Source organism: Sciurus vulgaris (assembly GCF_902686455.1).
Source record: "Sciurus vulgaris genome assembly, chromosome: 17".
Taxonomy (NCBI): domain Eukaryota; kingdom Metazoa; phylum Chordata; class Mammalia; order Rodentia; family Sciuridae; genus Sciurus; species Sciurus vulgaris.
In genome coordinates this window covers 54,516,314-54,532,973 of record NC_136478.1, presented here as the reverse complement: position 1 = coordinate 54,532,973, position 16,660 = coordinate 54,516,314, and the positions used below count along the sequence as shown (strand labels likewise).

Here is a 16,660-nt window from a genome sequence, read left to right as displayed (position 1 = left end):
ACGGGCGCAGGTTAGGGCCGTGGTGGGGCACGTTTGATGTGGGCTAAGGATGTGGGGTGATTTCACATTTTATAGTCCGAGTACTTTGTTTTCATGTAGTATGTTGCTTTTATTGGCAAAAAAAAAAAAAAAAAAAAAAAGTTGGAGGAGGGTTTGTTTTCTAACCAGTTCTTCTGCCTACTACATGCAGGACACTTGCACGGGTCAATGAGGCTGGGACAGGGACCCATTTATGCATTAAGCAGAGACATAGTAAGCATCGTCCATGTGCCTGGCCATCTACTGTTTGGAGCTGAGGACACAACAGTGACCATGACAGTCTTGGGCCATGCAACCCTCGGTCTCACAGTACTATGGGGGAGACAGGTCACCAACACATAGCTGGATGGCTGTCCATCACTTCCAGTTGTGAAGGGAATCCGCAGGCTGAATTCCTCCTTGCAGGCGGTCAGAGAGGGGACACTGGTCAGAGCTGAAACCCCCTCAATCAGTGTGGTGAACAGGAGTGTGGGAGACATTCCAGAGGCAGAGTGGACCAGGCAAGAGGCCCAGAGGCCCTGGGGAGAGGGGAACAATGAGGGAGACTCCTGCCTCTGGCCTGGGGACAAGATGGATCCAACAATAAGCGTTTGAGGTGAGCAGGCTTCATGTTTGGATGTACTGATTGGGGGTGTCTCAGATGGTCTTAGTCTGGTTTGTATTGTTTTAACAAAATACCACATACTAAGCAATTTATGATGAACAGGAAGTTCATGTGGCTCACAGTTGGGGAGTCCAAGAGCATGACAACGGCCCGTGATAAGTCTTCAAGCTGCAGAGGGCATCACATGTGAGAGTGTGAGAGACGCGGGGGCAGGAGTTGAGGCAGGGGGCATCCCACACCTGCATTCACGCTGATCCCCTGGGAGGGCACAGCCCTGGTGACCTCATGACCACACCAGCTCTTAAAGGCCTCACCTCTCAACTGTTCCATTTGGGATTGACTCTCCAACAGGTGGACTCTGGGGACATGTTCAAAGCACGGGCCCAGGCCGTCCTGACAGACACCCAGACACCCAGGTCTGGTTCAGTCTGACCTACATCCTGCCTAGCCATCCCTCCTCTACAGTCCTCCTTGCTCCTGGACCTTTTTCTAAACTTGAATCTGAGCCCTGACCTGAGGGAAAACACCTGGCCCTGCCCCCAACCCTCCCACATGTGCCCATGAGCCTCCCGTGCACCCTCCCAAGTGCCCACTCCACCTGGACACACTGGCCTGTCCACGCCCAGATCCCCACGCTTGGCCCATGCTGCAATGCACCCTGACCCTCAGCCAGGGTGCCAGAAGGGACCTGGTCTCCCCTTGCCACCCTGGACACTGTGAGGTGTTCCTCGAATGAAGGAGGTAGTGACAGTCAGGCCCAGCTCTGGGCTGCCCCAGAAGGGATCCCGGCAAGGAGGGATTCAGCCTGCATATTCCCTTCTAGGCATCTACCACAACCAGAAGTAATGGACAGCCATCCAGCTATGTGTTGGTGACCCGTCTCCCCCACTGAATTGAGACCCAGGGCTGCGTGGCCCAAGACTGTCATGGTCACTGCTATGTCCTCAGCTCCAAACAGTACAAGGCCAGGGCTGGTGCCTGTTCGTCACAGGGTGAGGAAGACACCATCCTCCTACCCTACAGGCTGACTCAGAGTGGGCTGGCATTGCTCAGGCAGCCGGTCAGACAGACATGAAGACCCCAGTGTGGGAGGGGCCCCCCGAGACTGAACCCCAGGGATCCCACATCACTAGGGTCTAAGCAGAACCAGCTGGGATGGTGACCATCAGTGCCCAGCAGGGCCCCTCCCAGGCTTCTGCTCCTGGGACCTTACTCCAGCACGAGCAGTGTCCAGTGCTCCTGCTGCCCTGCCCCTGTGAGGACGTGGGAAAAGCATTCACCCGCTAGTGCCTGATAAAATTGACAGTGAAAACTTAGCTTGAGGCAGGAGGATTGCAAGTTCAAGGCCATCTTGGGCACCTTAGGGAGGCCCTGTCTCAAAATAAAAAGGGCTGGAAATGAAGCTCAGTAGTAGAGTGCCTGGGTTCAATCCCCAGTACCCACGCAATCAGCCCGTCAGCCTGCAGTCCGCATGGTCGTGGAGGGCACTGTTGCTTGCTTGCTTGCTTGCTTTTTAATTATTTTAGTTATAGGCAGATACAATACCTTTATTTTTATTTTTATGTAGTGCTGAGGATCCAACCCAGGGCCTCATGCATGCTAGGTAAGCACTCCAACATTGGGCCACAAGCCCAGCCCCAAGGGGGCATTGTTTCTTTGTGCTGCATCTGTTTTTTGAACTAATCTGTTGCAGTCCAGACTGTAGTGTTTTGGCACCTACCAATGTCCACTTCACAAAATAAAATGAATTTACACAATATGATTAAAAGGAACAAGCTCTTCTTTTACAGTTTGAAATTTTACATTGTTCCCTTTGGTCCTTGAAACTTCTGTATTCTCATCCCCACAGAATTTCATCTAATCATATATCGGCAGTCAAATTGTGTGCAGAAATTTACATTTTAATTTCCTGTTATTATAAGGCTGTAAATGCTAGCATATTTTATTCTGGACTGAGTTAATTTAATTATTATTAGTCCACAATTAACTAAAACTTCATGTTATGCATTTTCATGAGTAATTACTAAATATCAAAAAGAGAATGTGGTGGGCATGGTGGCACATGCCTGTAATCCCAGCCCCCTGGGAGGCAGAAGGACCACAATTTCTAGGCCAGCCTGGAAATTTAGAGACCCTGTCTCAAAAACTAAGGCTGCTTCTTACTCTGGAGACAGCCCACATTCTCCCTTAATGTGTACCTACCTTCCTAAATAAACCTCTGCCTGTGCCAATAAATAATAAAAGAGCTGGGAATGTAGCTCAGTGGTAGATACCCCTGGGTTCAATCCCCAATACCACAAAATAAAAATGAACTGATCCTGGTGGTGTCTGCCCGTAATTCCAGCTACTTGGGAGGCTGCGGCAGGAGGATCCTGAGTTCCAACAGGCCAGCCTGGACAACCTAGGGAAACCCCCTTCTCAAAAAAAGAAGAGAAAGGAAAAGAATAAAAGGTGATTGCAGGGCCAAGCACCTATAGTCCCAGCTACTCAGGAGAAGAGACAGGAGGATCTGTTGAGTCCAGGAGGTCAAGATCAGCTGGGGCAACGTAGCCAGACCCTGTCCCAAAAAGAAAAATGTAATACATGTCGGAAATAAATCTCCAGAGGAGCTAGACAGGGCTCAATCACGTCTCTACCTGTACCCTTGGATGGATATTAATTATTGCAGGAGCGAGGCAAGGTCAACATCAGTTCTACCTTGGTTGTAAAAGCACAGGTGCTGAGAGTCTTCTAAAGACTAAGCCAGGCTAAGAAGTTTTTGTTCCAGCAGCAGCGCTCTACCTTTGAGCTCTTCCCACGGTGTGTCCAAAACCTCAAGAAGAGCTCGCTGTAAGGCAGCTCCACCTTCAAGGCTGGAGGAAATCTAGGACTGGAGCCACTGGCAAAAAGGATTGGTTACCCTTCAAAGGCACCTTAGCATCCGCTCCCACATTTCAACTGTCCTTTCTTTGGAGTCAGTAGGTCCCCCACGCAGCCTCAACTCTGCATTTAGGGACGATAAGGAGGGAAAAGGAATTTCCTGGGAAGTGGTGGGGCGGCAGTGCTGGAAGAGGTCAGCCCCGCTGCCCTGCACGGTGACTTAAGGCAAGGGCAGAGGGAGCTAAGCATCTGGCCATTGAACCTTTACTGACACCTTGCTTGTTCTTGGTGCTTTGGTAGCTCCCGGTGATCCGCCAGGGGCGTGGCGTCCGGGTCAGAACCTCCCCTGGGGGGTAGGGGTTCTCCCAGCGGGCTATTCGCCAGAATCTTCTTGTTCTTTTAAAAGATGCCTCGGGTCACCCCTGGCCAGGTGACTTTGCCATGTCCCAGGTGACATGCAGGGAGGATGCAGGCCTGTCTAAAGCGACCCCACCCCACCCTACCCCACCGCAGGCGTCAGGGTTGCTCCAAACCCGACACCGAAGCAAGCGCGGAGGGGCAGGGCTTGGCCGGCTCGGAGCGCTCCTGACGCCTCTCTTCCCCCGCAGTGTACCACTGGGTGGAGATGCGGACCAAGATGCGCATCATGGGCTTCCGGGGCACTGTCATCAAGCCGCTCAACGAGGAGGCGGCAGCCGAGCTGGGCGCGGAGCTGCTGGGCGAAGCCACCATCTTCATCGTGGGCGGAGGCTGCCTGGTGCTGGAGTACTGGCGCCACCAGGCGCAGCAGCGCCACAAGGAGGAGGAGCAGCGCGCCGCCTGGAACGCGCTGCAGGACGAGGTGGGCCGCCTGGCCCTGACACTGGAGGCTCTGCAGGCGCAGGTGCAGGTGGCGCCGCCGCAGGCCGCCCTAGAGGAGCTGCGGGCCGAAGTGCGGGAGGTGCGGGCCCAGCTCGCCCGACCGGCGCCCCAGGCAGTATCTTCGTCCAAGATGTAGGAGGCTGCCAAAACCCGAACTTGGATGTGGCCATGTGTGTGCCCCGACGTGGCCTTCTCCCCGCACCACCTCAGCCTGAGTTGGCCCCGGGGAAACCACCAGGATCTCAGTGCAACTTGGCATTTGGTCATCCCTACCGACAAGGCAGTGGAACCTTCCCCTGGGACCAGCCCCCAGCAGGTGAAGCGTTCTCATGGAGCCCCCTCCAACCCCTAACTCTTTGGCACCGTCCACAGGGCTCATCCCCACTCAAACCACTCTGACCTTCAGGGTCGTGGCCAGCAACCACGACCATGGCTATACTGTTCTGGCAAAAGGAAAAAAATGGAACCTGAGCTTCAGTGGAACCATCTTGTCATATTTTTTTACTTTTATTTTATTTTATTTTTGCGGTGCTGGCAATTGAACCAGTGCAAGGCAAGCACTTTACCAACTGAGCTGTATCCCCAGCCCCATCTTGTCATCCTCTTATCTTGCCCCCCAGGTACTTGATCTGAATTACCTTTGCAGAGGCCCATCCATCAGAGGAGCGCCCCTTACCCTTTGTCAGTTGGTACCTGTCACACTAAGGAACTGCCTTGTCTGTGCCTTCCTATGGCTTTCCGTACCGCTCACCTTGGAAGGTCAACTTCCAGTGGACTTTTCCTTTCCCTTTATCTGGATCCCGGTACCTTCCCTTGAGATCCTAAGCAGAATATTCCAACAGAACTTCTTCATCCATTAGTCTGTGGCAAAACCCACTGGCATGGCTGTGCAGGGTCTTCTCTGGCAGGGTCCCCCAGCCTTCCCTTCTGTAGTGGAAAATGTGATCCTAGCTGGGATTCTGTCTTTCATTCTTACCCACCACCTTTGCTGTCCTCAAAGTCCTGACCCTTGGGCTGGGCCATGCACCCTTCCCCACTTTCCCCACAGCATTCCTCAGGAGCCTCTCCCACCGCGGGTTAGCTCTGCAGGGCCCCATCTGCACCCACTGTCCCTGGGCTGCTCCACAGCCCCCTCTGTCAGGACCCTCCTGCCTTGGAGCCCCAGGACTCTCCATCCTGCTTGACAAGACGGCCAGGTGGTCTCACCTGCATTTTGTATTTCCTAGGCACCGAAACACATTGCTGTGAATATGATGGCTTTAAACATTAGGAGTGTGTTCTCACAGTTCTGGAAGCCAGAATTCAAGGCGTGGAGGAGCCTTGCTCCTTCCAGCTTCCGACTCCATCTTCATGTGGCCTTCTCCTCCTTCTTGTAAGGACACCTGTTACAGAATTTAGGACCCACCCTAAATCCAGGATGATCTCACTTTAAGATCCTTGACTTAATTACGCCTACAAAGACCCTTTTCCCTGATGGGATCACATCCACATGTTCCAAGACATGATCTTATCCTTTGGGGGCCCACCACTCAACCAGTTATGCCTCCCCAGCCCAAGAGTTCCTAAAGACCCTACCAATCTCCTGGGTCGTTTGGTCTCCCTGCTGGGTGAGAGGAACGGCCCAGCAGTTCCCTTCGCTCCTTGGCTTCTCTGCTCCAGGTCAACCCAGGGAGTGGTCTGTGTTCTGTGTGGCTGATCCCTGGTTAAGGAGCATCTTAAGGATGTGTCCCAGAACCATAAACCTCCAAAATGGGCCCAGAGCTCATTAAAATTAGGAGAGAAGTGGGGAAGGTTCTGGTGGGAAGGGGACCAGAAGTCAACCTATGAGCTCTTTCTCATCCTGGGACGCTGAGGCCCAGGGGAAGCAAAGGGATTTGGCCAAGTGCCACATCCCAGCAGGAACCAGCTGCCTGGGGCATGGGCAGAACCCAAGGGAGGGAGGAGTGTGTCTCCTCAGGCCCAGGTCACCTGACTGCTGCTGCTCTAGGTGAAGGGTGAGGAGGAAGAAGATGATAGGCAGGTTACTTGACAGAGGAGGGAAGGCAGTCTCTACCCAGAGGCACTGAGGACCTGCCACCCTCTCAGAGCAGCCCCAGATCACACCCAAGATCTCAGCCTTCAGGGAACAGGGCAGGTTCCTCCCACCTGGTCCCACTGTCATGAAGCTGCAGGTGAGGGTGGGAAGGGCAGGACTCGCCTCCCCCTCCCGGCATCCCCAGGAGAGTAGAAACCACCTGGATGCAGTACCTGCTCACAGAACACCAAAACCGGGCTCTGAGACAGCATTCTAATTCCTTCTAGAAAAAGGGGAGCAGCTGGCATGGAGGGAGCTTAGGAGGTGGATCCCTTTAAAACTGGGGAGGCCTAGGTGTGTGCACAGATGAGGGAGAGAAGGCCAGGACATGGGGTGCTGCGTGGAGGGGCGACATGGAGCCAGGAAGGAGGAAGGAGGCCAGGCGCTCTGACCGCCTCCTCGTGTCAGCGCAGTTGTTAGCACAGCAGGTCAAGTGCGCTGAGCTCTGGGTGATGCCGGCGATGTTCTGAGTGCTTTGAGCGATCCCCACGTTACATCCCCTGTGTCATTGATGAGGAAACTAAGGCACAGAGAGGAAAAGTCACCTGCTTCAGGTCACTCAGGCAGGGAAGAGGTGGAGGTGGGATGTTAATTCAGACAGGCCAGGCTCAGCCCCAGCTCCGGACCCTGGTTCATCGGGAGGCGTCAAACAGCCTGACATGTTCCGACAGGTGGCCCGTCTTTGTGGGCAGCTTCACCCGCTGTGGTGGTGGGTGTGTGGGGTGGGATCAGAGTGTGCAGAAGTGCACAGAACCCCCTCTCAAAATGCTCAAGGCTAGAGGGTGGTTCTGGGCTCTGGTTTCCTGCTGGCTGCAATTTTGTATACGTCGAGATGTGGGGAGAAGGGCTAGAATAAATATGTTAATGAAGTTGGTGCATTCTTTTTTTTTTCATATTTAAAAAAAAATACCCTGTTAACCTTTTTAAAAAATGTACTTTGTTTATTCTCTCAGTCCAGAAAGTTCCACTGAATTGCCCTCTGTATGTCTCACCCTGTCCTGCACCACGCTGGGGTCACAGTGGTGACTGAGATAGCTCCAATCCCACCTTCACAGGGCTCAAATCCAGTGGGGGGACAGGTACACGCAGACTTTTCTCGCCTCCTCCTGTGGATACTTGGGAAGAAGGGGCCAGGCTGAATCCAGACTCCCCTCCCAATGACTCAGGACCTCTGTGTGTGGAGAACAGAAACCGGTTCACACCAGCTCACGAAATCTCAAACGTTCTGAGTGCTCTGCCCCTCCCATTTCCTGGCAGACCCTGTTGTTCCATGTGTTGATTTCCCTGGTCAGCACACCCTTACCTGGAGGAGGCCAAGGTGGCCCAGGAGAAAACAGCCCTCATGAAGCTCCAGCCAGACCCACTGGCCCACAAGGCCTCCCTGAGCTGGCCACAGTGAAGTTGGGTGGCCAGGCATGGGCCCCCCAGCCAGTGGCTTGGCAGCATCATGGACAGGGAGAGAAGCACACTCAGAGGAGAAGCAGAGTGGCCTCATGTGCCTGTTGAGACACTGTCTACTGAGCGTGAATTGCTCGCGGGGCCTCGGGCCCCTAGCTGGGGATCAGCCAGGAACAAGACCAGGCTGTTACTCCATACCATGGAGCTGACATTCTAGTGCAGGAGCTGAAGAGCCAACGCAGGGTTGGGCCCAGGGGTTGGGGTTCGGGATGACTTTGTAGATCAGATGGTCAGGGAGAGGCAGTTTGAGAGGAGCCCTGCAGGGAAAGAGTTTATTGCTGGAACACCAAGAGGTTGTAGCTACCAAATAGAACAGGGTTGGCAGACTAAGGTGGCCCCTGGGCCAGCTCAGGCTGCCTGCTGCCATCTTTGTAAATAAAGATTTATTAAAACACAGCTGTGCTCATTTGTTTTCTCATTTTGTACTGTTTATGTACTATGATGGCAGAGCTGAAAATAGATACTTTCTGGCCCTTTACAGAAAACCTAAACTGACCCCTGAAATAGGACAAGGGCAGAGGGGTGGGTGCAGGGGTCAGGCCACCAGAAGCTGGCCCTCTTGCCTCAACAGCCTCTGTTATGCAGGGTCACACCAGCTCCGGAGCACCCTATGGGCTCGTTGACGCCTGTAGCACACTTAGGCATCCCCCAACACTTCCTTCACCCCCGCCAACAATCCCCACCTGCCACACATGCCTCTGAGCCTCCCTCCAGATCCACAGCAACAAGCCACAGTAGGAGTTGGTGAAGAGGGCGGTGGCGCAAGCGCCTGTGATCCCAGTGAGCCTGAGGCAGGAGGATCACAAGTTCAAAGGGATCCTCAGCAACTTAGCAAGGCTGTAAGCAACCTAGTGAGACCATGTCTCCAAATGAAAAACAGGACTTGGGGATGTGGCTCAGTGGTTAAGCACCCCTGGGTTCAACCCCCAGTACCCGAAAAGAAAAAATTTATGTAATCTCTCAAAAAAAAAAAAAACAAAAAACCGTACTTATAGACAATTCTTCTTATGTATGTATTGTAAGTATTGTATAATTCATGCATTGTGGGACATAGTACATAGTGGAAAACATGTCTTTATGTGATATGACATTGTATATTATTGTGTGTACATATGTATCATTGGAATGAAGGTTTCACTAATTACCCTGCAGTGCAATCTGGTATTTCCTGTTTTATTATATCCATTTCATAATGAAAAACTACAGCTGTAAATGTATTCTGTATACCTGATAATGTGCCATAAACATACACGACTCGAGCCCAGCAGATGGCACCTGTGCCTGTTCCAGCTCCCTGGGAGGCGGAGGCAGGAGGGTCACCTGACCCACACGTGCAAGGCCCACCTGGGCAACATAGCGGAACCCTGACTCAAAAAACAAGCAAACAAACAACAGAAACAACAACAAAAATAGGGCTGGGGGTGTAACTCAGAGGTAGAGCCCTGACCTAGAGTGCTCAAGGCCCTGGGTTCAATCCCCAGACTGCAAAAAATAAAACAAAATACAACTCACTATATCATAGGCACGTGGGTTACATGTCAGTACCATGCACAGCATAAACCTAGTTAGAACAAAATGATTGTTCAGGGCTGGGGTGGCTCTGGGGCAGAGACCTGTCTGGCGTGCACAAGGCCCGGGTTCCATCCCCAGCATAGGAAAAAACAAACAAACAAAAAAAAAGGATTGCTGTTGCTACACCCAGTACACCCTTGTTTTCTGTTTCATTCTACCACATAGAAGCACCTACACATGCATGTATTAGGCAGACCTGCATACTGTGGGATGCCCGGGCCCAGGGCCAGGACTTCAGCTTTTACTGATGAAGCAGGAGCCAAGGAAGGACAGGCAAAGGAGGAGGAAGGGGGTGGCATCCTGCCGGGAGACCCTGGAGGTGGGGCAGGAGGGATTTGGGGCAGTTCATATTCCCCAGGGATAGCAGGCAGGATCAGCCAAGCAATGGACTCTGGGCAGTCTCATCCCATGGAATCCGGGTTTGGGGTGAGCACCTGGAAGGAAAGCACTGCCACACCTGGGGAGGGGAGCTCCAGCAGATGGGGAGAGCCCCTGGTCGGCAGCCCTGGATCCCAGGCGCCCTCTGCTGGGCTGATGTTGCTGGTTCTGGTCTGTGGCCAGTGGTAACCAAAATGACCGTCCTCGACTTTATCATAAATGCATATGTCACTAAGCTGTCCCCATGCTGGGTAGCTGATGTTCCCCATCTCAATGTTGGCTTCTCTATCAGGATCCTCTCCTGGTACCTCCTTTAGGGACATCCTGGGGGAAGGAGGCAAATGGAGGTGACAGGCCTGGATGCTGGCCTTGGGACTCCCTTGACTGGCGTGGCAGTATCTAGGACAGCTCCCAGAGGCACCACCCTCAGGAGAGAGGCAGGGAGCCCCAAGGGCTCTGTCATGTCCGCGATGCCTGCCTTGATCAGGCCACACCTCTCTGCCTTAGATTTTTTTTTTTTTTTCTAAATTGCACAGTCTCTTCATAAAAGTTCAGCCAATTCAAAGAAGCCGAAGTCCTCTCCCGGGGAGGGAGCCTGTCTCTATGTTGGGGATCCTGGCAGACCCCGTTCAGGAGCAGTCTGGCCTCTGAGGTTTACTCAAGCACCCCCACCCTGTGGGCACCAGCTTGATCCGCTTCTCTCTCAAAATCAGCAGCTGGCACGTGCCTCCCACCAATGGCTGTGCGCATTCGCTCTGGCAGACAGCAAGCCATGAAGGACCTGAATATGCTGAGAACCTTCCAGAGGCTGGACAAAGAGGCCAGAGCCGTGCAGGGTCAGGATGTCTAGAGATCTGCAGAACGAAGATGCTAGTTAATAAAGCTGTTTGTACACTGGAAATTTGCTGAGAGAGTAGATTTCTGGTGCTTGTTAATTGGCTAGCCTGTGGTGATCATTTCACTATGTATATGTAAGCATGCATACCTCATTAAAAAAAGTTAGAAGCCATAAGTAAAATGTAAAACTAAATGAAAACATTCATAGTTAATATTTTAAAAGCTAAAGGCTCTGTGGAACAACAGAGCTGTCAGCACTGGGAATTATTACACTTAAAGACTTTTCAAACCTGAGCCCTGCGCAGTAGAACTTCATTCTTATCTTAATTTGTATTTTCTTTCTTGTCTATAGGGTGATCATCTTCTCAACCATTTATTGGATATTTGCCTTGCTGGTTAAAGTATCTGTTTTCACCATCTGACTATTAATAATTCTTCTGGGGCCTTTTTTTTTTTTTCTTTTTTTTTTTTTTTTTTTTTTTTTTTTTCTGTGTTGGGGATCAAACCCAGGCCCTGGTGCTTGCAAGGCAAGCACTCTACCAACTGAGCTACATCCCCAACCCTCTTCGGGGGCCTTCTGCCTCACTGAAGTTTTTCATTTTAAATCAGCCAGATCGCTGGGAGAGGTGACATCTAAAATCCCAGCTGCCAAGGAAGCTGAGGCAGGAGGATCACAAGTTCAAGGCCAGCCTCATCAATTAGCATGACCCTGTCTCAAATTAAAACATTTAAAAAGGCGTAGAGTGCTGGGCTGCAGATCAGGGGCAGAGAACTTGCCTAGCATGCCTGAGGCCCTGGCTTCCATCCCCAGCACACAAAAACAAAACAAAACAAAAAAACTTTGCGTCATTTCCTTTTCAGCATTTATTTTTTTGTCTTGGTTTGACAAGGGCGCCTCTGCCTCAGGGATTTATATTTTCAACACATCCTTCTTCTAATACTTGAATCTGAGTCTTTGTATGTAACTCATTCACTGAGAGCACTTTTCTTTGTTTTGTTTTGTTTTCTTGATACTGGGGATTGAACCCAGGGTTCTTTACCACGGAGCCACATCCCCAGCCCTTTTTATTTTGAGACAGGGTCTCACTAAATTTCTTAGCGCCTCCCTAAGTGCAGAGGCTGGCCTTGAAACTGCAGTCCTCCTCCTCAGCCTCCCAGGTTGCTGGGATTCCAGGCGGGCGCCACTGCACAGGCTCTTTTCTGGTTTTTGAGGGGGGGTCTCACTCTGTTGCCCAGGCTTGCGGAGAAATGCTGGGCTCAAGTGATCCTGCAGCCTCAGCCTCCCCAGTAGCTGAAACTAGAGGTGACACCACCGCGCCCAGCGACCTTTGGGCTTTGAATGACAAGAGCCTGAAAATGTGTTTGGCCTCTTCCAGACAATCCAGCAGTCTCATCGTCATTTTCAACTTAGTTAAGTCATTCTTGTAACTTTGCTCCTTAATAGGCATCTTGGTTTTGTGGTGCCGTCACCAGGCGTGGCAACTTTATGAGGCCCTGTCTGAAAAAAAAAAAAAAATCTAAAGGGCTCAGGATGTGGCTCAGTGGTAAAACACCCTGCATCCCCAGGACTTAAAAAAAAAAAAAAAAAAAAAAAAATTAAAAATTAAAAGGGGCGGGGAGGGGCTGGGGCAGGGGCTCAGTGGCAGAGCACTTGCCTAGCATGCGTGAGCTCGTGAGCTCATCCTCAGCACCGCATAAGAATAAATAAAGTTACTGTGTCCATCTGCAACTACAAAATTATTAAAAAATAAAAAAAAGCCAGGTGCCGCCCAGGAGCCTCACTGCACCCTGATCCTGGTTGTCCTGCAGACTTCACTGCGTTGGCATGATGCTCGCAGGCTGGTGGGGACCCAGCAAGGCCCGTCTGTTCAGATTCTTCATGGGGCAGGACCCTCAGGAATGAGGAGTCTTATGACCTGTTACACAAGCCTAGGTCAGAATGTCTCAAGAAAAGAGATGTCGCCAGAGAAGGACCTGAGGAGTTCCCAGAGGGAAGGGGGAGTTCAACTCAGGGCCAGCGGGGCTCTTGGCTTACGTGATGGAAAAGAATTTCAGCACAAGCCCGACAGAGGCGCAGACCAGGCTTATTGAGGAAGCAGACACACATTCACGGGAGAATGCTGCTGTCCCAAGATGAGGAGCCCTGCCTCAGCGGGGGTCAAATATTTGGAGAAGGGCTGTAGTAGGAGCCAGGCAGGAGGTGGGGCCAGGGTGGAGCTGCACGACTTCAGGTTGGCTTTCCTTGTGTTTGCATATTTCCTTCATTTCACTTGAGCATGGTCGGAGGGACCAAGATTTACCACAGCATCTGCATCTCAATGACACATGTATCTATCTCAGTCACCTCTCTCTGTCCTAAATCCCTATTTGAGGAGGATTTCTTTATGGCCAGCTAAAGACAGGGGAAGGTAAGAGTTTTCTATGATCCACTTTGGGAAAGAGAAATTCTAGTTTCTATGGCCTGCCTTGGGATTATGAACAGAAGCTATGGCTGAAAATAAGTATCATCAGGAGGCTGAGGCAGGAGGATTGAAAGTTTGAGGCCAGCCTCAATAACTTAGCAAGGCCCTAATCAACTTAGTGAGACCCTGTCTCAAAATAAAAATTAAAAAGGGCTGGGGATGTGGCTCAGTGGTAGAGCACCTCTGGGTTCAATCCCCAGCAACTTCCCCCTAGTGTGTGTGTGTGTGTGTGTGTGAGAGAGAGAGAGAGAGAGAGAGAGAGAGAGAGAGAGAGAGAGAGAGAGAGACCAATGCAAAGCCTTGGAGAGGCAGGCGTCACCATTAGCCAGGTGAGGGGCCATTTATGAATCACTCTCCTGAGAATCTGAAGCTGAAGCAGAGGGGAGTGTTCTAGACAGCAGACACAGCATGTGCAAAGGTCGTGTTGCCAAGAGCAAGGTCAGGACGCTTGGAGCAGTGCAGGAAGTGGGGAGATGAGGCTGAGGACTGGTTGGTGCAAAACCTCGAGTGCCAGGGTCAGTGGGGGCCCTGAAGTCCTGGGGAGCCTGCAGGGCTTTTCTGTGTGTTTATTAGCTGCGTCTCCCTGGAGTCACAGAGTCAGAGTGTCCTACAGAGTTTGCAGCCCCCAGCTCCCTGGTCCTGTGGGAATGAGGATGAGTGTCCCCCAGGAACTTCTTCAGGAGCTCCCTGGGTCCTTCAGGCCCACATACCCAAGGCCGCCTCTCTCCTTCCTCACCTCCTGCACTTGGCTGGGGGCTCCACGGCTCAGTCTGCGCCTGGTGGTGGCATGGCAGATGGGGGCAGGGGTGACCCTGCCCTCCTCCCTCCCTCCGCTCCCTCGCACCCATTCTGCCTGTTTCCAAAATTGCTTTATTGAGAGATTCATACACCAGACAATTTGCCCAGTTAAATGACACCATCCAGTGGTTTTTAGTGCATCTTCAGGGCCGGGCAACCATCACACAGTCGATTTCAGAACACGTTCGTCATCCCCAAAAGAAGCCCCAACTCCTTAGCAGTCGGTCCTCATTTCCTCCCATCCTCGCCCAGCCCTCCGCACCCGCGGCCGTCTGTCCGGCGGATTTGCCTGTGTAGCCGTTCCGTGTCATTCCCTGCGTGGCCTTCTGTGTCTGGCGTCTCCACCCAGCAGAAGGTTTCGAGGGCCATCTGCACCGCAGCACCTGTGGTGCCCTCATTCCTCTGATGGCTGGAATATCAATGCGTGAATGTCCCGCACCCGTACATCCAGGTCTGAGGCTGGCTGTCGTGGCTGCCGCTGCTGGGCACACTCAGGTTCCAGGTTCTGTGTGGGCACGTTCGCTTTTCGCTGGGCGGTGCAGCCACTGAGTTTCCTGCTCCAGGAGCTTCCGCTTTTCCACCGCGCCTGCACCAGTGCCCCCCGCCAGGAGGGCCTGGGCGCCGCTCTCCGCATCCCCACCCACGCCTGTCCTGGCCTAGCTGTGGTTATGACTGCAGTCCCCGCAAGCGCTCATCTGTCCCCAGCACCTTTGTCCACGTGCTGTTCTCCTTTGTCCCCAGAGCAGTCCTACGTCTCTTCCTCTGGCTGCCTCCTTTCTCACCCACCTTCTTCCTGGGCCACTGAGTGGGATCTGCACTGAATTCGCAGACCCTCCCGGGGCCCCTGGCCTCATGGCAAAGTCGGGCACCACTCCATATAAGTGCATGGTTAACAGCCAGAGCCGAGCGACAGCCAGCCGTCCTGCACAATGATAAGCCTCACTGAGTCATGGAATGAAATGGAAGAGACTGGGTGGGACCATCAGACCAGCCAGAACCACCGAGTTGTTGGACAGGGAACTTGGGAGTGTGGGGAGTGTGTTAGTGCTTTGCCTTTTTTCGTACTGGGGAGTGAACGCAGTGGTGCTTTACCACAGAGCTTCATTCCCAGCCCTTTTTATTTTTTATTTTGGCCTCAAATTTGGGATCATCCTGCCTCAGCATCCTGCGTCGCTGGCATTACAGGTGTGTATAGCTATGCCCGGCTGTTAGTCCATTTTCCATTGCTGTCATGAAATGCTTGAGGCTTGACACTTTGTAAAGAAAAGAGGTTTGCCTAGCTCAGTTTTTGGAGATCCACATGAGCATGGTGCTAGCATCAGCTTGGCTCTGGTGTAGTCCTCATACCAATGGCATAATAATGGTGGTAGTGTGTAGGAGAGAGAGCAATCACGTGATGAGACAGGAAGAAGTCAGGTCCCAGGAGAACCGCCTTAATCCCTTCTGAGGGCAGTGTCCCCAGTGGCATCCCATTAGGCTCCGCTTCTTAAAGGTCCCCCCACCTCAACACTGCCACACTAAGGACCAAGCCTGCAACATAGAAACTGGGCACAGCTGTATTCACGACGCAGCAGGGAGTGCACACGCTCCAGCGCCAGGGAGGGGCAGGCTGGGAGCCAGCCTCCCACGGGCAGTTTTGCCTGCTTTGCGGGATTCACGACACACCTGCTCCCAGTGGGCATGGCGTCACCTCCCTCCTTTTCCCAGAGCCCCCAGCCCCTGCGTGGGCCATTCCCACCTTGCTTCCCGGCTCACTCCCTGGGGCTCATGCCCTCCCCACCTGCTCCGTCCTTGGCTTCTGCAGTGTCCGCAAGCAGTGTCACCCTGCACCCCTCACACTCAGGGTGGCCCATCCCGGAAGGATGCTGGGTATTCTCCACTGCAGTCTGCTGCCCAGCTTCCTGGAGTGGGCGCAGCTCAGGCCACAGAGGGGGCTGCAGCTGTGACTGAAGGGACCCAGCCAGCCCAACGCTCATGGGACAGAGAAAGGGCTGGCCCTGCCTGACACCTGGTCCTGGACCCCTGATTCCACCACCCACAGTGAGGCCATTCTGCAGTCTCCTGTGGCCTGCTGGCCTTAATTTTCTATCAATGTGAAATCCACACAACAGAAATTAACTTTTTCTTTTTTCTTTTGCAGCGCTGGGGATTGAACCCAGAGCAAGTGCCTTCTTTATTTATTTGTTTATTTAATTTATTTAGAGTCAGGGTCTCTCTAAGTCACCCAGGCTGACCTTGAACTTGCAATCCTCCTGCCTCAGCCTGCCAAATCGCAGGGATCACAGGTGTGCGCCACCACACCCAGATAATTGACTCTTTGGAGCGGATAATTCAGCAGCATTTAGTACATGCCCAAGGTTGTTCACCACCCAAAGGAAACCTGGCTCCATTAGGCCATCACACCCCATCCCTGCCCCTCTAGCCCTTGGCACCCACCAGTCTGATTTTTCGTTATGGATTTGTCTAGTTCAGATATTTCATATAAGTGGAATCACTTATATGATGCATGACTCTGGGTCTGGCTTCCTTCATTTAGCATGATTTTGAGGTTCAGCCCTGTGGTGGCATGTATCAGTGCTTCATGTACCGGGTCTTGACTATGGTGGTGCTTTCATGGCGCACACCCATGACAGAGCACAGCAGATTACACCCCGTAAAAAAATTCAGTTTAGGGGTGGTTGTGGCTCAGTGGTAGAGCACTTACCTACCATGCATGAG

General features: G+C 52.4%; 1 protein-coding gene across 1 annotated transcript in view; it reads left to right on the top strand.

Moving 5' to 3' along the window:
- The window catches only part of LOC306648729 (optic atrophy 3 protein), a 37,925-nt gene extending 30,619 nt beyond the window's left edge, over positions 1-7,306 (top strand). The window contains exon 2 of the mRNA XM_079119035.1: positions 4,111-7,306. Within this exon, the coding sequence (XP_078975161.1) occupies positions 4,111-4,499 (389 nt within the window). The 3' untranslated portion in view covers positions 4,500-7,306. The remainder of the gene's footprint in view (positions 1-4,110) is intronic.
- The last annotated feature ends 9,354 nt before the right edge of the window (positions 7,307-16,660 follow it).